General features: G+C 47.2%; 1 protein-coding gene across 1 annotated transcript in view; it reads left to right on the top strand.

The window, feature by feature from the left end:
* Positions 1 to 3,524, top strand: part of LOC115090796 (cytochrome P450 2F2-like) — a 49,080-nt gene extending 45,556 nt beyond the window's left edge. Inside the window, exons 8-9 of the mRNA XM_029600307.1 lie at positions 1,403 to 1,544; positions 3,138 to 3,524. Coding sequence (XP_029456167.1) covers positions 1,403 to 1,544; positions 3,138 to 3,316 — 321 coding nt within the window. The 3' untranslated portion in view covers positions 3,317 to 3,524. The remainder of the gene's footprint in view (positions 1 to 1,402; positions 1,545 to 3,137) is intronic.
* Positions 3,525 to 24,352: the final 20,828 nt, after the last annotated feature.

The raw sequence follows: 24,352 nt of genomic DNA, 5'->3' as shown, positions 1-24,352 counted from the left end.
CATATGGCCCTGTGCCTTGATGAGCGCCCAAGAACTGAGCACCCTGAATGCTGCTCAGACAGTGCATACAAAAGAAGCGCGCGCCTAAATCAGACGTTGCTACCAGCTGTACGCCCAAGCAGGTGTCCAACTAAATGTCTAAAAACTGGGCGCACAACATGGATGCACAGCCAGACACACTAGCATGAACTGACAGTCCTGAAGAGGGCAACCTAATGCGCAGGAAATCGTGTGAAACACCATCGCGGCCTACCACACAACGCACAGAGAAAAGCCTAAGAACAGGGCCTAGCCCAAAAGGGCTGCCCAACCTGCCAGGCTTCCCATGTCCCCCAAACTCCCTCGGAGGTGGGAACGAATGCCAGATCAGCGCACCAAGCACAGAGACGGGAGGAAGGAGGAAGCCCTACAAAAACCCCTCCTTCTCTGTTCTTTTTTTTTTTTTTTAAAGCTATACTTGAACTCAACCCGTCCTGGCTGAGAACAGAATTGGTCTCCGACTTAGCGTTCAGACTCCTTCACGACTGCAGGGGGAAAGGGCACACTCGGCTTCCTGCACCCTCTGCCTTTAAGCTGAGCAACAGCTAAGTCCATGCCAGCTGAAAAAAACAGCTACCAGACCAAGGCACTCATCTGAGGGACCACGGAAATCACCTCAGGAATTTTTAGCTGGGGGAGGGACGGACCATTTGGTATCACTGCAAGAGAGTGAGGCAAATTAAATTTTCCTTTATCTTTCTCCTTCTAAAACTTTAAACAATCCCCACTAGGGAGATGCACGTCCACCATCTGCTGGAGATGGAGAATACTGGCAGGCTGATGTCAGCTTTGCTCCATCTCCATCTGCTGATAGGAGTGCATAGTCCACTGGTTCTGGATTCATCTGTCTAGATACTAAGAAACAACCTATGGCTCATTAATAAGTTAACCGTTGGGTAAAAAAGAGAAGGTACAAACACAATATAGACCCTCCAAATTGAACATATGTTAATAAAATTAAAAACGAGGTAACACAATACATTTTACAATTTTATTAATACTACATTTCAAATATTACTTATTAATATAAAATGTATACAAAGTACTTTGACAACTGATTAACCCAAAGTACTTTGACAACTGATTAACCCAAATTTACAATAGCCCTAGGTCACCACAACATATTAATAATTGCTAAAACTCATAACGACCATCACATATCCACTCTTATCCATGCATACCAATCATACAATCTATGTCCACATCCAACCTAACAAACCATAAAATCAATTATCTTTGAGTAATATTTGAAATGTAGTATTAATAAAATTGCAAAACTTATTATGTTCGCTCTTTTTTTTATTCCATAATAAGTTAAACAAATCGTTTTTCCACTCCTTTTTGTTTCTTGTTTCTTCTGCAGGGTACGCAGGTGATTACATTTCTGCATTCCTCTCTCTATGACAAGCAATACTGGGAAGATTCCGACCACTTTAACCCAAATCGATTCCTGGATGAGAATGGAAAATTTAAGAAGAACGATGCCCACATCCCATTTGGTGCAGGTACAGCAGTCAGATCATTTCTGGTACTGTGGACACTGCAGGAGCTGTGCTGGCACATGGGGATGACAACTCTCCCCTGTCACTGAACCCTTGCTGCTCAGGACTGCTCAGTTCACATGATGCAGGACTGTCACCCGGTTAAATAGCACCCCAGGCATCTAGGATAGGAGATCCCCCCCCCCCCACCGCCACAGGGAAACAACCCCAGAAAGGGGACTTGGAAGAAGTGTTCCTAATTTTGTGTGTGTTTGCACTACTATAGTGAATATAACTTGGCAAACGTAGCCTGGGGGAAGCCGCACCCCTCCCACCCTTCCCTTGCCCCAAAAATCATGTTCTGTTTCTATCATAGCGCCGCCATCTGGTGCAGCTGCCACCAGGAAACCAGGCACCCTATCTCTCTCCCATGTTCTCTGTCTTTCTCTTCTCAGCTTCTGTCTTGTCCCTTTATTGCCTTCTTTTCTTTTCTCACTCTGCTGTAGCTTTTCCATATTTTTCAGCTCCCTCTCTCCAATCCCTGTAATCCAATTTTTCTCTTACTTTACATTCTTTTTTGTCTCAAATTCCATCCTATCTCGTTCTCCTGTCTCTCCAGGTCTAACTCACATCTCACCCGTATGCCTCTTTTCCTATCCCTCTATATTTTTCTACCCCTTTTCCTCTGCCAACTCTGTTTCTCTCCCTCTTCCCCATTCACCTCTTTCCCCAGCATCTACCCCCTTGCCTCTTTCTCTCCCTTTCCCTGCATCCATCTCAGCCTTCCTCAGCTAACCTAAGAGGTAGAAGCCCATCCCTCTGCTGCATATTGCTCTGCATGGTCTGTGCAATCACCACAAGCATTTTCAAATCTCACAGTCCGGCACTTCCTGGCTGCCGAGGTCATGATGCATGAAATCAACAGCTAGAAAGTGCTGGCGTTCAAATTTTGAACAGGCTTGCAATGCCAATGCAGATAATGCAGAGCAATGAGCTCCCACCACTTCTGATGGGGCCTGAATGAAAGATAAAGAAGAGAAGTCTAGGCCTCTTTTATCTCTCATCTCCATAAGGGATTACTGGCTGTTAGTGAGCCTGGCACTGGCACAGCAGACTGGGCTGGGCAGCGTGGGATTGCTTCAGCTGGTGATATGTTCTGTGGCTGTGCATGAGCGGCATTGCACGCACTTTACAAGGAACTCTGCTTGGGAGGTTAAATCCATTCTAAAAGCAGAAATGAGGACACTGTAAATCCTTTCTCCCTCCTTGGAGCTGTGAACACTGCCTCCATGGAGCAGAAACAGGGCTTGAGAACTGAGCCCAGGTCTCCTGCACAACAGAGGGCAGCACTGCCACAGAGCCATCGGCCTGGGCCCATGTTTCTCCCCTCCTCTTCTCAAAATGAGCAGGCGATGCTCGGATTCTAAACGTGAAATCCACGGAACACCACCTTATATGGCATTAATATCCCTTGCTTTAGCCAATCAGATCTGTTTTGAAGCTTACCTAATATTCTATAGGGCTTATAGCATAAAACGCCATGTTTTTACCTGACATGGCTGAAGTGACTTGTGAAAAGCAGTACGTGGCTGCACTAACCAGGTCTCCTTTTCTCAGGAAAGAGGTCCTGCATTGGGGAGTCCCTCGCCCGGATGGAGATCTTCATCTTCTTTATCAGTCTGCTGCAGAAGTTCACCTTGGAGATCCCGGCAGGAGAAAGCAGCAGCCTTGAATTAGTCAACAGTGGAACCCGCTCCACCAAGCCGTTTAATGTCTGTGCCATAGAAAGAGTGTGACTGTAATGAAGCTGATCCTGCTGTGCAGCACCAGCAGCACTGACTAGTCTTCAAAAAATCAACCTGCTTATTTCTTGGCTCTATTGCTTTTCCTTTGGGGAGTAGTTAATTGATATATATGCTTTTTGTTTTGGTCCTACTAATGTATGGTAATGCACTGCCTTTTTTATATTTTTGTTTAATAAAAGGTTTGTGCCTTTCTATTTTGGCCAAGGTCCACAGTACTCTCTGACAGGCTAAGGACAGATCCTCCGGCCAAGGGTATGGAATTGTGGGATCAAACTTTTTTATTTTTTTTAATTTCTATAGCCACAGTTTTAAAAAATAAATAAATGAATAAATCCTGCAGTGTGAAATAAATAAAATGAAGTCCACGATATACCACCTTATATGGCATCAATATCCCATGCTTTAGCCAATCAGATTTGTTTTGATTCTAACTAAATATTCTATAGGGTTTCAAGAATAATGTTAATTTTTACTAAATGGATCCTGGAAAACATGGGATGGATTTTTAACAGGTTCAATTGACTAACTTCAAAGTTAGGCAGTTAAACATCTGGTATTAAAGGTTTTCCCTCAATGGGCAACTAGATTCACAAGGTGGGTAAATTTAGCTACAAAAAAAAGGAAGTGGCTTCAGAACCATTTCTGGAGTGACTTACTTAGCCAGTTGGCTGTGATTTTCAGCACTAACCTGATACTTTTAGGAATATATAAACCCAGATGTACGAAATACAGGCCTAAATCTAGCCGGCTAGATTTTGGGGTACGTTTTGGCTGAAAATTCCCTAAAGCTGATGTTTATCCTCAAGTTACTATACTGCTAATTATTTCCAGTGTTGTGGGAATCTACCTCATTGTGGGAGAGTGTGTTTGTTTTTCTCTTTTTCAGAGTCTTTAAGTTATAGCCCTTTATTATCAACAGGCACTTAGCATTCAAGATCCATAAAAGGCTCAGATAGATGCAGGGCCGGTGCAAGGGTATTAGGCACCCTAGGCAAACCTTACAGCCTGGCGCCCCCCCTCCCCCCCCCCCACTCACACAATTTAAAATTATGCATTTATAACAACATATTTTACATGAAAAATTACATTCTGAGGTAAAATTAATATACATGTTGTGATAATTTCATGCACTGTTGTGATGCCAACAAGAAAACTTTGCATCTTGGAATTCATATGGCATCATATCTATTATGATGTTTTGGCATGGTCCTCCCATATCAGCACAGTATCTACCAACACTCAAAGAATTATAACCTTACCTATGAAAAAGAATACCACAAATATTACACCAGAATCTAAAATATCAATACACCTCCTATCAGGAAAACAGAACAGGCCAAGCTACTACAGATCCCTACAGAGAAACCACATGCTAAAAGAATGCTTCATCTCAGTCTTTGCATGCAGAACACAAATTCTCACCAATTACAGAATAAAGCCACATAAAGTAAAAATAGAAATGTGCAGATAAAAACTGAACTGTAAAACGCATCACGCCAGACTCTACAGTGCACAATGGAAAAACAAAAATCACCATTCCTCATGAAACAATCAATAAAATCAAGATATATAAATCATTAATCATAATAGTAAAATCATACTAATAAACAGATCAATACAGTAAAGTGCGCCCGCGGTTACCCTGCTTCTAATCCGCTTTCTACTTACTTTTCGGCCGTGTTAGTCCAACCCGCGATACACTATCCCCTTTAACCCATTCTTACCGCCTCTTTAAATCACCGGATAACCCCTTCCGCCCGCGGCATGTATTTTAGATGTAAACGATCGAATTAGCTATTCCCTCCCATACAGTAACGCGCGCCCCGACTATCGTTTTTTTAACCTGCAGTTTTGCCGCATGTTTAACCTGCTAATTTACCGCCTACCCCTACCCCTGCGTTAGAGGCAGGGGTAAGGGTAGACGGCAAACTTTCCCCCAAAAGGAAACCTAAAAACCTAAAATCCCCTTCTCCCGAAGCGACTCAGTATGTACCAACTTACCTTTTGTTGCTTTTTCAGCCCTTTCAGCCTTCTCTGCCATCCTCTGGAGGGGGCAGCCGGCGGCGAAAGCGGCTTCCATTGGTCCCCCGTGCAGGTCCCGGTTCTCCTGGCTCTCGATGATGTTCCAGCAGGTACTCCGCAGCACGGTTCGGGCTCTCGGCTCCAATGGCTAGAGCAGGCGAAGCGCCTGACGTAACGGCGTGAGCGAAGCAAAGCGTACTTTCATTGGCTTGAGCGCCCAAATTGACGGGCGCTCAAGCCAATGAAAGCACATGGACGGGCGTGCGTGACGTCACGGCATGCGTCACGCCCGCCTGTCCATGTGCTTTCATTGGCTTGAGCGCCCGTCAATTTGGGCGCTCAATCCAATGAAGCACATGGACGGGCGGGTGACGTCATGCCCGCCTGTCCATGTGCTTTCATTGGCTTGAGCGCCCGTCAATTTGGGCGCTCAAGCCAATGAATCACATGGACGGGCGGGTGACGTCACGCCCGGCCGTCCATGTGCTTTCATTGGCTTGAGCGCCCGTCAATTTGGGTGCTCAAGCCAATGAAAGTACGCTTTGCTTCGCTCACGCCGTTACGTCAGGCGCTTCGCTGGCTCTAGCCATTGGAGCCAAGAGCCAGAACCGTGCCACGGAGTACCTGTTATTAAATAAGATATATTTGATGTTGTTGAGTGTTGTAAGTGTGACAGGGACCATCGTCCCGCCCCTAATAAGACCTGGGTGAACCCTAAGTTCGGTTATAGAGAGAAGATTAGAGTAGTGGGAGGTAGCATTCAAATGCAGCTCCTCCTCTTAAGGAGTCTGGAATGACTGTCCCCCTGAGTGTCTATTTTGGAGCTCTCCAAACTGAGCTCAGGAGGCAGTCCCTTTATGTTTTCAGAGAGTGCAGAGGTGTAGAGAAATTAACTTTTGTTGTTTTTGCAGACCCAGTCAGCAAAACAGGCTAGCCCAGCCTGTGGGTCCTGTCCATGTCAGGAGGGTATTCTCCTTCCAGTACACAATCTGTTTGGTGGAGTTTTCAATCTGGGTCTACCTTAAGTGATTTTTTAGATTTTTATTAGGAGCCTTACTGGTATCCTGGACTTTTCCTGCCCACAGGGATTAGGGAACCCTGAGTGTGGGCCACCCAGGGATAGGGAAAATACACTCCTGACATGGTGGTGACCTGCTGTGAGGAGGGGACTCTACTATTTTGATTCTCTTCCTTTTGGGGGAAAGAATACTTTTTGTTAAAACATCCAGGAGGAAGTTTGGCTGCCCCTTCCTTCCTGTTTGAAGCAAGAAAGCTTCTGGTTTCCAAGAAGATCTTTATCATCAAGGATCCTGTGAAAGATCTAAAGAGATCTCTGTAAAATAAAAGATCTAGAAGATCTCCTAACCACGAGTAAAGGAAACAACATCATTGGAAGCACCCATCCGGTGTTTACCACCCTGGGTAGAGAAAGGGAGAATTAACTCTCTGTGCAGTGCCATAGACTGTTTTTGCAAGTTATGGGTTTTGGAAAGGGTTTTGCCCAGCTTAAAGCACTCCAATTAATTAATCCAAGAGAGTGAGATTTTTCCCTGGTTCCTGATACAAGTGAGTCCTACACAGATAGAGGAAAGAGACTAAAGAAATTGAGAAGAAAATTCTGTGGGGTTGCAGTTTGAGTTTTGTGTCATTCATCATCAGTGTTAACAGTAAAGACGTTTATTTTGGACACTACTCAAGTCACTCCAGGGTATTTATTTTGCACTCACTGCATTCACATAAAGGACTGACATCCTCCCCAGGGGAAACTACATACATCAAGGAATGTGTAAAGAAACCACCCTGGCACATCGGGACCTGAAAGGACTCCTTTCTTCCTCATCCAACGAATCCACACCTGGGGAATTGAGGGAGACAGAAGAGCCAGCCAGGGAGAAGTTCCAGCCCCGAAGAGTTACAAGTCAGTTTGTGTACCCACCTGTGCAGGAGAGACACACCAGGGTGGGGTTACATTAGGTAAATGCATTATTGGCGTTAAATAATGTGTTGATTATCTAGAGGGAACATTTATGTTCTATTAAAATATTTGAAAAAACCCCAAATTCCATAAAAATTATAATAATTTATTATGGTGTTCAGTATTTTTTTCTGCTTCTGGTAGTTACCATTTGGGTTCCACTGTTTGAACTGAGGTTATCTGCTTTTAGTGCATGATCCTTAATTTTGTGGCAGGCTTCTCTGCATCTGGACCTTTGATGTTTTTCCCATAATTTCCTTTCCCATCGGATTAAAGGTAACTTGTTCCCTTCCCCAGTTGCACTCCCACTTAAGGATGCACAAAAGCAGAGAGGCTTTCCTTCTGGAATGTGCTGCTTTGGGCACTTCTTCCTGGAACTGGCTGTGAAGCTATTACTAAAAGGGTTGCAGTGTTTGGGTGAAATTTGTGGTAGTCCCTGCTCCCATGAGCTTACTGGTTGAATATGGTAAATAAAGGATGTTGATATGGATAATTTCTTCCTGCTAGAATTAAGCATGGGTACGCCTTTAGTGGGAAACTCTCCTCCCAACTAGTGGCCCAGGGGTCCTGGAAGTAAGCTTCTCCCTCACCGGATGAATCCCGGCAAAACGTAGCTTCCCGGGTTCACTAACCAAAGGGCAGGTTCCATTACACAAGTATGTCCAAATTCTGCCACAGTGATAATCTCCTCAGGCCCTGCATCTTACAAACTAATACTTAAGCCAACACCCAAAGCCTGTCTCCATCTTATTACCAGGCTTTGCAATACTCCCCACACCCACCAAGGCTGATGCTATGCTAAAAGAGATTCGACTTCCCCATGCTCATATAAGTTTGGGTTTTAATCATGGTCGCCCTCCATGCATGTCACTCTGTTCTTGAAAGGCTGATGCTGTTCTACGGCTGTTGTTTGAGATTGTAACCACCACTCCATGCTGTTTAGGGCTGTAACTGCCATGCTATACAGATTTACCCCAATACTTTTGTGGAGGCATGATACAATCACACCATTGTTGTTCAAACATGAAATTGCAGATGCATTTCTGGTGATCTGTAACTTATAATTTAAAAGTTGATGGTACCTGGAGGGTGGCCAATGTGAGGCCAATTTTTAAAAAGAGCTTCTTGGGAGAAATTCTTATCAGGGAGCTATGCTCATTGCCCTCTTAGCTTCCTACCAACCCTTTATGAGCCAGTATATGCAACAGCTCCTGAGGGATGTGAAGGGGTTGTTGGTAGGGGTGTGCATTCGTTTTCGACGTATTGGCAATCCACAACGTATATGTCCCTATTTGTTGTATTCATGGGGAAGCGAAACGTATCGCGACTCCCCACGAATATAACATATCATCCGTTTCATCCGTTTGGCAGCGCACGCTTTTCTTCGCCACCATTTGCAATCGGAGAACGCCATTTGGGTGTATCCAGAGCCAAAAACCAGCCCTTTCCTGTGAGTCATCAGTGACCTCACAGCCCTGTCAGAGTGGGTCGGACAGGTTGGCACGGATACCGGAATGCAGCGTATCAGCGATAACATTTTGTGAAATGCACTGAATGCAGCCAATCACACTGTCATTCAGTGCTTGGTGACGATTTTTCTGATGACCCAGCACTATATATACTTAAGCACGCGGCGTGCCACGCACGTTCTTTGCAGGGGTGGACTGGGAAGGTGGTCTCTGCGGAAGGTGGCTGCACACAGAGCTAGTCTGAGTTCAGAAATTATATTGAATTGCTAGCTAGGCTAGTTACTTAAGAGAAAAATATATTTCTTTATTTTGCTGCTGCCCGGTTTGTTTTTTAAGCAGTTTATATAGGTGATCTGAGACAGTCTCTGTGCCAGGGACAGAAGCTGCTAGCAGTGTCATTTTGTTTAATTCACCCTCTGGGTTAGGTTGCAAGCAAGCACCATTTGGGTGTTGAGGTTGGGAGAGATATATTCAATTTTTAGCTAGTTTTCTAGAATTTCCATTGGAAAATATATTTCATCGATTTTCCTGCTGTGCCAACAATTCCAGATTTTTTGGGCTTCAGTGGGCTGGCAGTTTAGCTGACTGAACTTTATTATTGGGACAGTCTATGCAGTGAAATCCCCAGTCTGCCTCTTTTGTGCTTACAAGCAAGCTGTGTGTGTGTGCACACCACACACATACCTGCCCTTGGATGCGCTTGGATGCGCGTTTCCCCTTACCCTTTATTCAGTAAGGGGAGGAAAATGCGTGTCCAACCCATGGCACCTAATAGCACCCTCAACATGCAAATGCATGTTGATGGCCCTATTAGGTATGCCTGCGCAATTCAGTAAGTAAAATGTGCAGCCAAGGTGCACATTTTACTTTAAGAAATTAGCACCTACCCAAAGGTAGGCGCTAGTTTCTGCCGGCACCGGAAAAGTGCACAGAAAAGCAGTAAAAACTGCTTTTCTGTGCATCCTCCAACTTAACATCATGGCGATATTAAGTCAGAGGTCCCGAAAGGTAAAAAAAGTAAAAAAAAAAAAGGAAAAAATTTTTTAAATGGGCCGGCAGCTGTCGGGCCGAAAACCGGACACTCAATTTTGCCGGCGTCCGGTTTCTGTGCCCGTGGCTGTCAGCGGGCTTGAGAACAGATGCCAGCAAAATTGAGCATCAACTGTCAAACCCGCTGACAGCTGCTGCTCCGGGTCAAAAGGAGGCGCTAGGGACGCGCTAGTGTCCCTAGCGCCTCCTTTTGCCCGTTTCTACCGCACCACCTAATTTAAATACTGTATCGTGCGCAAAGGCGAGTGGCCTGTGTGCGCCGGGAGAGCAGGTATTCGTCCGCTCTCCCGCAGACTTCACTGTATCAGCCTGATTAATGCATAGCAAGGCACTGTGACAGTGGACAGTGGGTAGTTTAGCAGACTGAACTTTATTATTGGGACAGTCTGTGCAGTGAAATCCCCAGTCTGCCTCTTTTGTGCTTACAAACAAGCTGTGTGTGTGTGCGCACCACACACATTACATTAGTGCATAGCAAGGCATGGTGACAGTGGGCAGTGGGAAGTTTAGCAGACTGAACTTTATTATAGGGTTAGTCTGTGCAGTGAAATCCCCAATCTGCCTCTTTTGTGCTAACAAGCAAGCTGTGTGTGTGTGTGTGCACACCACACATGTTACATTAGTGCATAGCAAGGCACTGTGACAGTGGGCAGCCAGTAGGCACTAGGCAGTGACATTAAATCCATAATGTCAGGGAAAGCTAGATGTGGTTGAGTGATTGGGACTGGCAGAGGGGACTGGCAGAGGAGGCACTCTTGCCAGTCCCCCATTAAAGTTAAAAAGGGACCTGTTGCAATCTAAACTCTTTGGAGGAGCAGGCAGTTCCATCCAGAAAAAAAATGAAATCTGACCATGATGCATCGCCATTGCCACCACCTGTTTCTGACCCTGTAGTTTTGGAGGTGAGGGAAGAAGAGGCTGAGTCATGCCAGACAAAATGTCAACACCCAAAAGCAGCAGGGGGACAGAAATTTCGACTAAGACTTAGCATTGACAATATAGCACAGTCACTGTTTGCTTCTGATTCAGATGAAGAAACATCTTGTGTGGGATTCTCATCAGAAACGGAAGAAGTAATAGCTGACGAAGCTTTAGGAGAATCCGTTAGTCCTGTCTTAGCCTCCACTTCAGTGCAGCAGGGGAGAGATGAAACTGATGAGGAGGAGGAAGAGCAGTCAGCACAGGCACAGAGGATGACTGAGGCCCCTGGCATTGCTTCTCAGGGTGCACCCACTACTTCAGCTCCAGGGCTAGCATCTACCCCCAAGGCTTTAGAGAAGGGAGGATCACGAAAGACATCTGCAATCTGCAGCCACTTTAAAGTGACGGATGACCCGCATTTTGCTCGGTGTAATTACTGTGGCAGGGCTATTAGCAGAGGCAAGCAAATGGGACATCTATCTAATTTTGGCATGATGCATCATATGAAGAGGCAACACCCAACAACAGTACTGCCATCTGGGGATGGTGGCAGTACCAGTCAGGGGACCCCTTCCAAGCAGCGTAAAGTGGTTCAAAAGTAGCAGAGTCAGCCCATGCCCTCATCCCCTTCTAGCAGTCAGGTGGCAGGCCAGCAACCCCCTGACATGTGGCAGAAGCGACAACCCACCATGGCGGAAATGGGGTGGAGTGCGGTAATGCTATCCCCGGGTAGGAGGCAGGCAGCCTCAAAAGTTGTAACCAGAAGCATTGGGGAACTGATTGCTCTTGATGACCAGCCCTTGCAGTTAGTGAAGAATGTGGATTTCAAGCATTTTCTGAAGGTCGTAGTTCCAAATTACAAAGTCCCCTCCAGAACCACATTTAGCAGAAAGGCCATTCCCAGCCTGTACAAGCAGTGTTGCATCGCATGCAAGTGCTGCTAGCTAAAGCAGAGGGGATATTGCATTTCACCTGTGATATCTGGACTGCCATGAATGCTGCACACTCTTACCTCTTCCTGTCAGCACACTGGTGGGACCTGGCTGAGGCAGGGGCAGGTAGCAGCTCTATTACTGAGCAAGTATCAGGGTGAAGGTGGGCTTTACTGCACACCCACCTGACGGACCAGGCCCATACCGCAGGCAATATTCAGACAGATGCTGGAGGGCTGGCAACTACACCAGCGAGACAGGAATCCTCAGGAAGGGTTCTTTATCACAGACAATGGTGCAAACATGGTTAAGGCAATAACTGACAGGTGCTTTCAGAACATCCGATGTTTTGCACACACTCTGCACCTGGTAGTGAAGTCAGCTCTGGGGTTGGATTCCAATGACAAAGAGAATGAATACCTGCATAGGTTAATACAGAAGTGCAGGAACATAGCCGCGCACTTCCACAGAAGTGTGAAGGCGGGGCAGGTTCTCTGACAAAAGCAGACTGATTTGGAGATGCCTCACAAGCGTCTCATTCAAGACAATGCCACCTTTATGATGCTTGAGAGGTTAGTAGAACTGCAGACATCCCTTCATGAACTTTCTGGTGCAATGGACATAGGTGTGCAGAATCCCCTAGGGCAGTGGTTCTCAACCCTGTCCTGGGGACCCCCCCAGCCAGTCGGGTTTTCATGATATCCACAATGAATATGCATGAGAGAAAATTTGCATGTTATGGAGGTAGTATTTGCAAATTTTCTCTCATGCATATTCATTGTGGATATCATGAATACCCGACTGGCTGGGGGGGTCCCCAGGACAGGGTTGAGAACCACTGCCCTAGGGCATCATGATTGGTTAGTCATGAGTCAGCTGGTAAAAATCTGCAGCCTTTCAAGGATGTCATGGAGGAGCTGAGTTCCAAAAGTGCCACCATGGCTGATATCATCACTATAGTTTTCCTGGATGAACATTTGGAGGTCTTTAAACAGGAAGAGGGAATGACAGTTGAGGTGCTGCATTGTGTGGACGTTTTGCAGCAGCAGGTGGAAGAGAGATTAAGACCTTTAACAGAACAGAACACATACATGCTCGCCACAGTCTGTGATCCCCATGTAAAATCGCCCTACAGTACGATTGTCTCTTATTGGTGAAGGATCTGCTGTTAGCAAAAGTCCGTGAACAGGAGCGCCATAGGCAGAGACAGATTAGGCATGAAGCAGAGGTGGAAACAGCGGGCACTTCAGAGAATTGTGCTAGCCCAAGCAGGAGCAGCACTCTCTCTGCAACAGATAGTACCTCCTCCTCCTCCTCCACTTCTGAACGCCAAAGGCATGTTGCCCATAAAGATTCATCTGTTGTGTGACGGATGAGAGAGAAAGCAGCTGGCATGAGTGACTCTCAGCCCACCCAAGCACAGCTGTCAATGACACGGTATCTCTCAGAGCCTACAGTGAACATGCAGACAGAACCGCTGGTATATTGGGCACACAAGTACACTGTCTGGCCACACCTAGCCAAAGTGGCTCAGCGATATCTGTCATGTCCACCAACCAGTGTGCCAAGTGAACGTATCTTTTCAATGACAGGGGATATCATGAGCCCTCACTGCTCAAGGCTGGCACCAAAGTTGATGGAAATGCTAGTGTTTTTGAAAGTAAACCTGCCTTTGCTTGGGTTTCCAAATTTTCCCTGTGAATGGCAAGATGAATGAAAGCAATTGAAAGCCTTGCAGCAGCTTAAACTGCCTCCTATGCTCCAGATAATATAAGCACTGCAGCACATGTACCTGACCTGAAACGCTGTGCCTGTCCATCCACTGTCCAGGCCGTATGTCCCTACAAGGGCCTTACCTCAAACACTGGGCCTGACCTCAAACGCTGTGCTTGTCCGTCCACTGTCCAGGCCATACGTCCCTACAAAGGTCTAACCTCTAACGCTGTGCCTGTCCATCCACATTTGGATTGTAAGAACATAAAAAGCTGATTTAAGATGTTTGGACCTTGCATATTTCATATGCTCAATATTTTTCATGACCTTGCCAACAGTAATGTTTCAAGTACTATTGAAAACTGGAGGTAGTTGCACTCTAGTTTATCCTCTGTGTTCCCATTGTTTACAGACGCACTGTGTAAACCACAAAGTCAACATATGTTGATATTGTAGATTTTGACTTGAATAGCGGTTTTCTTATTTCTGAGAGATCTTCATGTTCCTTTGCCATCAACTAAAGTGCATAAGTACAGTTAATAGCTTCTGGGTATTCAAAAATAATCTCTAGCTCAGTTCTTGCTTCACAAATGGCAGTCTTTATTAGAGATGTGAATCGGAACTGAAATCGGATCTGATTCTGGTTCCGATTCACATCTCTAGTCTTTATTGCTCTAAAAGCATCCTCTGTTGAATTATTTTTCAGAAATGAAAAAGATGCTATTTTCTTCTGGCAGTGAACCAGTTCAGGAAGAATTAACAGGTCAAACCACAACATACCTGCACAAAGGAAATCCTCTATTGCTGTGTCTTTCCGTCCAGGCCTTATGTCCCTACCTGGGATTGACTCTGTCCTGTCAATTGCTGTGCCTGTCCGTCCAGGCCTTATGTCCCTAACTGGGATTGACTCTGTCCTGTCAATTGCTGTGCCTGTTCATCCAGGCCTTATGTCCATACATGGGCTTGACATCTGTCCTCAATTGCTGTGCCTGTTCATCCAGGCCTTATGTCCATACGTGGGCTTAACCTCTGTCCTTGATTGCTGTGCCTGTTTGTCAACACCTTATATCCCTATGTGGGCTTGACCTCTGTCCTCGATTGCTGTGCCTGTCCATCCAGGCCTTATGTCCCTAGTGGGATTGACTCTGTCCTCTATTGCTGTGTCTGTCTGTCCAGGCCTTATGTCCCTATCTGGGATTGACTCTGTCCTGTATTGCTGTGCCTGTTTGTCCAGGCCTTATGTCCATACATGGGCTTGACCTCTGTCCTCAATTGCTGTGCCTGTCCATCCAGGCCATATGTCACTAGGTGAGCTTGACCCCTGTCCTCTATTGCTGTGCCTGTCCATCCAGGCCTTATGTCCCTATGTGGGATTGACTCTGTCTTGTATTGAGGTATCTGTTCGTCCATGCCTTATGTCACTAGGTGGGCTTGACCTCTGTCCTTGAATGCTGTGCCTGTTCATCCAAGCATTATGTTCCTAGGTGGGATTGACCTATGTCCTTGACTCCTGTGCCTGTTCGTCCAGGCCTTATGTCCCTAAGAGTGTCTGACTTGTGTCCTCGAATGCTGTGCCGGTCCTTCCAGGCCTTATTTCCCTACAAGGGTTGGACCTCGATTGCTGTGCCTGTTCGTCCAGGCCTTATGTCCCTCTGTCCTCGACTGCTGTGCCTGTTCGTCTAGGCCTTATGTCCCTACAAGTGTTTGACCTCTGTCCTTGAATGGTGTGCCTGTTCGTGGTTCTGTCCTTGAATGGTGTCCAGTCCTAACGGCTGAACCCTCATTGCAAAGGGAAACCTCAGTCTCTAGCAATTAAAACTAGTAATCTTTCACAGCATGGATCCTTAAATAAAACAAACAGGTGTCTTTAGTTTCAGGGCAGAGAAGAGAACTTCCTCTATCTTGCTTATGAAGTCATGATCTGTTTGCAAATGCTTAAATCCTAACAATTTTTACCATTATACACTCTAGGGGCCAATCCATTCCAGGGAGCCCTTTCCTGCTCAAAGAAAGGGAACTCTCCCCGGTGTTGCAGCCTATCTCTTAGTACCTGCTGACCCATGTTCAGAATGAGAAAAGATCTCCAAGGTACTTAGACTGTGGCAAACACAGTGAGACCATGCTCATAGTAAGACCCTGCTCCACGTCGCCATGCTTTGAAGGCTCATGCTCCACTCTAGGTGTAAACCCATTCTGGGGAGCCCTTTCCCGCTCAAAGGAAAGGGAATGCTCCCCGGTGTAGCAGCATATCTCTTAGTACCTGTTAACCCATGTTGAACCGCTGTTCACATGGCACCCTGCTCCAGGTTGCCATGCTTTGAAGGCTCGTGCTCCTCTCCAGGGGCCAACCCATTCCGGGGAGCCCTTCCCGGCTCAAAGGAAAGGGAACTCTCCCCAGGTGTAGCCAGCCTGTATCTACCCTCTGACCCATGTTGAACCGCTGTGTACATGGTAACCTCCTCCGCCTCGGCCTTGACAATTCTCGTTTGTATATCTGCTAACTCCACCAGATTTTAAAAGAACAGCGAGAGCTCACTAGACGCCAATGGAAACACCCTACTCTAGGGGCGAACCCATTCTAGGGAGCCATTTCCTGTGCAAAGGAAAGGAAACTCTCCCCGGGGCTCTTGTTTGAATATTTGCTACTACCACCAAAATCTGCATCCGCAGATGCTCCACCCCACCCAGGCATAGTTCATCATGTTTCAGGTCCTAGCACTCGTGTTAGACTCCCTGGTCCCTGTTTCAAGATGGGTTGGGTGCACAGTACGCTCAGTTGACAGTCCCGCCACATGCTGAGCCTCATCTTGTCTTGCCTCCTTGTCTTTCCCTTATCAACACCACAGCGACCTGACTACCTCAGCTCTGCCAGCCTGTCTTGCCCCTATCAACTTTCTGCCACTCTGCCTTGCTGCCATACACCAGATGACTCACTCAACTCCTTGTGGTGTTCTTGCCACTTTATCATCGTTCTTCAGTGTGTTGGTGCTAGTCTCTCTGCTTGCTATGTTCCCCCTTCATTGTGCTGTAGGGTGTTGATGCCACTTGTCTTCCCGCTTTGCCTGTTGTGCTGCCTTCGAAGGTTCATGCATCTGTTATCATTGCTCTCTTTTGAAACTGTGGTGTGTTTTTGACGCTCTCGCTGCTGCTTTGTGCCTCTGTTAAAACACCCTTGCCACTTCTGGTACCCCTTTGCTCCTTTACAGTGCCTTAGGCTATTCATGCCATTTTGGTGCCACTTTGCCACAGTCTAAGTGCCTTGGAAATCTTTTGTTGTTCTGATGATTGCTCCCCAGAAGTTTCATCAAAATTGATAAGAAAATCCCAATTCTGCAGCCAAAAATAGGCTGAAAATACTTCCCCCATTGACTTTAATGGGAACCGGAAAACGAATGCACATATCAACATATCGGGGGCGCCATTCGACGAATGCAAAGAATTTTCCCGACGAATACCAATCAGACAAATCCGTACCCTCTGCACATCCCTAGTTGTTGGAGTGGCTTCCTCAGAAGCAGCGTGATACCCTCGAGTCAATAGTGGACAAGGGGATGAAGTGTGGAACACAAAGGGTCCCCTTGACTGTTCATGTTTTGGAAATGGCATCAAGAGTCTCTGTGATGGGTATTGGCTCATGCAGACTGACATGGCAGTGGGCCGCAGACCTAAAGGAGATGTCCAGGACAGGCTTGCTGATGAGATTTGCAATGGAGAGAGAAGGTCAAAGAAGCTTCACCTTTATCTTCCAGAGTTGTAACTGTCACTCTGTGCAGTTTCTCTCCCTTAGAGAAAAGTGACCACATCTTACCTGTGCTTCATTTTCATCCTCTTGCATCCAAGGATCCTCTGCGTTGATCCCACACCCTTTTGAATTACATTACCTTTGTCATCTTCACCATCACCTCCTGGAGGTCATTCCAGGCATCCACCACACTTTCTTTGGTAAAATATTTTATACCCCCTGAGTTTCATGACCCCTAGTTCTACAATTCCTTGAGCATTATTAATACCTTTCGGGCATTTAAACATCCATATCATATACCCCCTAACTCTAGGGTAAAAATAAGTGAGGACTGACATCCTGCTGAGTGGGCACTGAGGGGGTCTTTCTGTCCACCATGGAGACATTATCCTCCACCCCCTCATCCTCGTCAACAGCAAGGAGCTTGCTCTCATCCCAGACAATTTACCCCCTCAACAGTTTCAAATGCCGCTCCGTGCAACTTACCCACATCTTACCCAGTGCTTCATTTTCATCATCTTGCCTCTAAGAATCCTCTGTATTGATCCTACTCCCTTTTGGATTCCATTACTTTTCTTGTTTTCACGATTACCACCTCCAGGAGGGCAATCCCAGACATCCACCACTTTTTCTGTGAAAAAATATTTCCTGATGTTGCTCCTGATTCTACCCCTTAGCGTTTCATATCATGATCCTAGTTCTACAGCTTCCTTGTATTAATATTTTTCAGTTATTTAGACATCTGTATCATATCCCCCCCCCAACACACACACACACACACACACACACACAAAAACACTCAGCTCTCCTTTAGGATCTACATAAGTGAAGACCGACATCCTGTTGTCCTTTGAAACACCTTATACAGGTGTTCTCTGTGTAGGTTGCCTCAATGCTTGCTGTTTCAGGTTGTAACCTCTGCACCTTGCAGGTTACCCCAGGGCATTCTAGGAGGCCTGATGAACTCATATCACTGCTCCATGTGAGATACTGAGATGCCTTCTCAGAAGCACAAAGCAGTCATTCCTCTGCTGTTTTGGGCTGAAATGCAGTTCCATCAGTGGAATGTTTTGCTAGGCTGATGACCTGGAATCTTTTTGAATGTAGTTATTTATTTATTTTATAGTATTTTTTAACCACTCTGTCCTTTGATAGAGGTGGCATAAGAACATAAGATATGCCATTCTGGGTCAGACAAAGGGTCCATCAAGCCCAGAATCCTGTGTCCAATATGGCCAACCAAGTCACAAGTACCTGCAAGTACCCACACATTAAATGAATAGATCCAAGCTACTAATCCTTATTGATTAATAGCTGTTTATGGACTTCTGCTCTAGGAACTAGAGATGTGCAGTCAAAAAGGTTACGTTGAGTCGTTGATACATTGTAGGTGAGGGTCGATTCCGTTCAATATGGACGTATGGAGAAATCCATAAGTTGTGGATCTGTCCATACGTTGCCCAGTTCCCTAAATAAAAATTTAAACCCCCCACCCTCCTTAATCCCCCCCCCAAGACTTACCAAAACTCCCTGGTGGTCCAGCGGGGAGTTAGGAAGCCATCCCTGCACTCGTCTGCGATTTCCTCATGGCGCCGATAGCCTGTGTCACAGGGGCTGCCGTGCCATTGGTCAGCCCCTGTCACATGGTCACCGGCGCCATCTTGTGCTCCTACCACGTGACAGGTAGGTCATGTGACAGGAGGTCGCTCCGGGACCCCTGTTGGACCCAACCAGAACTTTTGGCCAGCTTGGGGGGGCCTCCTGACCCCCCAAGCTGACCAAAAGTTCCGGTTGGGTCCAACGGGAGTCCCGGAGCGGAGGGACACATGACGCCGGAGCGGAGGAGCACGTGACGCCGGCATGACGCCAGTGTCACGTGCTCCTCCGCTCCAGCGTCACGTGCTCCTCCGCTCCTCCGCTCCAGGACCCCCGCTGGACTTTTAGCAAGTCTTGTGGGGGTCAGGAGGCCCCCCCAAGCTGGCCAAAAGTTCCGGTTGGGTCCAACGGGGGTCCGGGAGCGGAAGCGCGGAGGAGCACGTGACGCCGGCATCACTCCGCTCCGGCATCACATGCTCCTCCGCTCCGGCGTCACGTGCTCCTCTGCCCCGGGACCCCCGTTGGACCCAACCGGAACTTTTGGCCAGCTTGGGGGGGTCAGGAGGCCCCCCCAAGCTGGCCAAAAGTTCCGGTTGGGTCCAACGGGAGTCCCGGAGCGAACTCCTGCCACATGACCTACCTGTCACGTGGTAGGAGCACAAGATGGCGCCGGTGACCATGTGACAGGGGCTGACCAATGGCACGGCAGCCCCTGTGACACAGGCTATCGGCGCCATGAGGAAATCACAAAGGAGTGCAGGGATGGTTTCCTGACTCCCCGCTGGACCACCAGGGAGTTTTGGTAAGTCTTGGGGGGGTCAGGAGGGTGGGGGGGTTTAAGTGTTTATTTAGGTTCAACGTATTCAACAGAAATATGTTGAATACGTTGGAACTCGTGATGCGTTTCTCCTCAAACCTTTTTTTTTCTCTTTTAAAAATATGTTGCGTTTTACATATGCATTCAAAACGAATGCACACCCCTACTAGGAACTTATCCAAACCTTTTTTAAACTCAGTTATACTAACAGCCATGACCACAACCTCTGGCAATGAATTCTAGAGCTTAATTATGCATTCAGTGAAAATGAATTTTCTCCAATTTGTTTAAATGGGCTACTTGCTTATGTCATGGAGTGCCCCCTAGTCCTTATATTATCTGAAAGAGTAAATAACTGATTCACATTTACTCATTCAAGTCCTTTCATGATTTTGTAGACTCTATCATATCCCTCCTCAGCCGTTTCTTCTCCAAGCTGAACAGCCCTAACCTCTTTAACCTTTCCTCATAGGGGAGTCTTTCCATGCTCTTTATCATTTTGGTCAGGAAAGGCAAGATAGGGGAGATATGATAGAGACATATAAATATCTCAAAGGTTTCCATGCACAGGAGGTGAACCTTTTTCAATCGAAAGGAGGCTCTAAAACGAGAGGTCATGAAATGAGGGTGAAAGAGGGTAGACTCAGGAGTAATCTTAGGAAATATTTCTTTACAGAGAGGGTAGTGAATACTAGGGATGTGCAGAGCAAAAGTTTATGTCCATATGTCAATATGTCCAAAGGGGGTCCCATTTGCAGTCAATATGGACATAAAAAAAATTAAATGAGTTGGGTATATGTCCATATGTGCAAAAAAAAAAATTTAAACCCCCTCACCCTCCTTAATCCCCCCCCCCAGACTTACCACAACTCCCTGGTGATCGAGCGAGGAGTGAGGACGCCATTTCTGCAATCCTTGGCGAGAAGCATGTGACGTCGGCGCCACGTCGAGTGACGTCAGGAGGCCCCCCCAAGCTGGCCAAAAGTTCTTTTTGGGCCGAACGAGCCTTCCGGCGCGAACTCGCCGGGAATCACGTGGCGCCGACGTCACGTGATTCCCGGCGTTGTCGCGCCAGAAGGCTCGTTCGACCCAAAAAAACTTTTGGCCAGCTTGGGGGGGCCTCCTGACCTCCCCAAGCTGGCCAAAAGTTCCTTTTGGGCCGAATGAGCCTTCCGGCGCGAACTCGCCGGGAATCACGTGACGCCGCGTCACTCGACGTGGCGCCGACGTCACATGCTTCTCGCCAAGGATTGCAGAAATGGCGTCCTCACTCCTCGCTCGATCACCAGGGAGTTGTGGTAAGTCTGGGGGGGGGGGGGATTAAGGAGGGTGAGGGGGTTTAAATTTTTATTTTGGCTCAACAATCGCGATTTCCAACATATCCAACATAGCTATGTTGGATATGTGGGAAATCCGATCGTTTATGTCACATCACTTTTTTAAGTTAAAAAAAAAATATGCGTAGCGTTTTACATATGCGGTCAATACGAATGCACACCCCTAGTGAATGCATAGACCGGCCTCTCAGTGGAGGTGTTGGAAACAAGAACAGCATCTGAATTCAAGAAAGCAGGGGATAAACACAGCAGATCTCTGAGGGAGTGATGGAGATTATGAAACTGACGGGCCGATACAGTAAGGAGCGGTAGGATGAGATGCGTTAGTGCCGGACGCACCCGGGTTTGCCGCACGCACAGTCCGGCTCACCTACCACTCGATTCTGTATTAAAATGGCATGCAAATGCAAGCCGCATACAAGAAGCGCCCAAGAAGCGTTAGGCCCGCGCAATCCATTTTACTGTATAGAGCGCTATACAGCGCCTATACAGTATCCTGGGTGCGCTGGAACCTGTCATTTCATATGACATTTGAAATGACAGGTACCAGCGCCTGGCGCTAGCAAGCCCCAGCAGCCGGTGATCGGAGGCAGGGAGAGCAACAAAGCACCCTCCTTCGGATGGACAAGAGAGATAAAATTTCCCAGTCCCAAACCGAACCAACCCAACCCAAAGCCCCAGCAGAGAGAGACACAATTTCCCAGTCCCAAACCGAACTAAACCAACCCAAAGCCCCAGCAGAGAGAGACACAATTTCCCAGTCCCAAACCGAACCAACCCAACCCAAAGCCCCAGCATAGAGAGATGCAATTTCCCAGTCCCAAACCGAACCAACCCAACCCAAAGCCCCAGCAGAGAGAGACGCAATTTGCCAGGCCCAAACCGAACCAACCCAACCCAAAGCCCCCTGACCTGCCCTGGCCGCGGCCACGCAAGCCCCCAGCAACAGTAGAAGGGCGTTGAGAGAGAGCAGCTTCAGGCTCCCCGCTGGTGAAGATGAGTACGTGCACGCCTCTAGTTCCACTATGGCTGTTCAAGGCAGCGAAGGTGCATGTGCACACGCCGTGACTGGCTGGACGTCGGAGGTATCGCTCTGGCCAGAGCCTTGTCTCATCATTTTGCTACCTTGAAATCATCAGACTCTATCACCCTGAGCTCTGTCTCCTAGTTGGTGCATGTCAGCTTTTTATCCTATTGTGCACTGCACTCCCTGCTTTTCTGGTATTGATATTCTTCTTCCTATAAATTGAACTAACACCCCCTGGAGCTTTTTCTTCTCCCTCCTTCCTTTAACCTCCTGCCTTGGGACAGATTTTATCTGTAGGTCAGTGTCCAGGCCAGGAAGCTTTGGAGCGGTCGTCTGTTTTTCCAGGAGTGAGACCCCAAAGCCTTTCTCTGGCGAAGAAACCCCTGAGTCTGTGAATCCCTAGCACACACACTACTGCGCATCCCCAGAGGAGAAGGAGGGCAATAACCAGAGACAGGAACTGCTGGGGAGGGAGGGAGAGAGGGGCAAGCAGGGTAAAAGCAGGAGCAATAACCAGAGATAGCAACAGTTGAGGGGGAGAGAAGGACAAAGAGGGTAAAAGCAGAGCTAACATAGAAGTAAAGGGCAAATCAGGCACTGGGAAACAAGAAGCCATGGAGGGGGCTGACCAAGAAGATGCATGAAGCAGGGCCTAGGGCAAGGCGGGGTGGATGGTCTGTAGAGCCTGTGTGAGAGTGTAAGTGCTGACAGGTTCTGGCTGTGACTCATAACCTCAGGGCAGGGGCTGAGCCAGGAGATGGAAACAGGTAGCACAGGATAAACAGGAAAAATAGGAGCAGGAACAGCAAGAAATACTGACCTGATCAGGGAATAACTTCATCTGGCTGATAAAGGCAGGAAGAGAATTTATCCTGAGCTGGGTAAACATTTAAAGTGTTTCGACTGCTCAGGAGCACCAGACACCAATGCCCTTCTGCCCTTACGCACAGGAGAGAGAGGCAGGCACCCAGAGGCCACAGCTCAGTGCTGAATAACTGCATCTCTGCCGTGTGTCTCCCTGCGGATGCTGGGTCTGTGTGTGGGTGTGTGTGTGTCTGCGGGTGCAGCCTGTGTGTGTGTGTGTGAGCCTCTCTGCTCTGCGTTTCCCTGCAGATGCTGCCTGTGTCTGTGTGTGTGTCTGCTCTGTGACTCTCTGAAGATGCCGTCTCAGTGTGTGTGTGTCTCAGCTCCATAACATCCTGCTGGTGCTGCAGGTATATATGTCTGTCTGTCTCTTCTGTCACCCTCTCTTTCTTACAGGCCATTGCACGCGCGTTTTCCCTTACCCCTTATTCAGTAAGGGGCCGAAAATGCGCGTCCAAGCCCCCGAACCTAATAGCGCCCGCAACATGCAAATGCATGTTGATGGCCCTATTACGTATTCCCGCGCGATTCAGAAAGTAAAATGTGCAGCCAAGCACATTTTACTTTCAGAAATTAGCGCCTCCCCAAAGGGAGGCGCTAATTTCTTCAGGCACAGGGAAAGTGCACAGAAATGCAGTAAAAACTGCTTTTTTGTGCACCCTCTGACTTAATATCATGGCAATATTAAGTTGGAGGTCCTGAAGGGTAAAAAAAGTAAAAAAAAAATTAAAAAAAATTTTGAAGTCGGCCGGCGGCTGTCGGGTCGAAAACCGGATGCTCAATTTTGCCGGCGTCCGGTTTCCGAGCCTGTGGCTGTCAGCGGGCTCGAGAATCGACGCCGGCAAAATTGAGCGTCGGCTGTCAAACCCGCTGACAGCCGCCGCTCTGGTCCAAAAGGAGGTGCTAGGGACGTGCTAGCACTTAAAGACTGTGGCATCTTGTCACAGGATAATGTAAAATATTCTTGTTATATTTATTACCATGTTATAATGTAAAATATTCTTATATCTATTTAATACCATGTTATAATGTAAAATAGGGCTGTTACCACCCTATTCCTTTAGTTATCTGGAAACCGATGTGATATCTCGATCGAATGTCGGTATACAAAATAAATAAATAAATAAATAATAGTGTCCCTAGCTCCTCCTTTTGCCCATTTTTACCACCGGGCCTCGTTTAAATATAGAATCGAGTGCACAGGAGAGTGGCCTGTGCGCTCTCCCGCGGACTTTACTGTATCGGCCCGTTAATGTGTGTGTTTCTGAGTTAAAGGAGACCTGCCTTTTTCACTCCTGCTAGAAGTCCAGATATCACGTTTAGACTTCTGTTGTCTAACATTATCTGGCTTACATTGGGCCTTCGTTCCATGTGCAGTAAAGACCTAATTCCCAGGAATCGCCCATCCCAGTAAAGTTATTGGTTTTGCTATAATCTCTGCTCTGCTGGACTGTGTCAGCCTCTGATGTTACCAGCAAAGGGTTCTGAAGCTAGCACTTAAAGACTGTGGCATCTTGTCACAGGATAAGAGGGCTGTCTCTTTTCAACTAATAAGAGTTAGG

This window comes from Rhinatrema bivittatum, chromosome 4 (genome assembly GCF_901001135.1).
Source record: "Rhinatrema bivittatum chromosome 4, aRhiBiv1.1, whole genome shotgun sequence".
NCBI classification, from domain to species: Eukaryota; Metazoa; Chordata; class Amphibia; order Gymnophiona; family Rhinatrematidae; genus Rhinatrema; species Rhinatrema bivittatum.
This window is presented reverse-complemented; position numbering and strand designations above follow the sequence as displayed.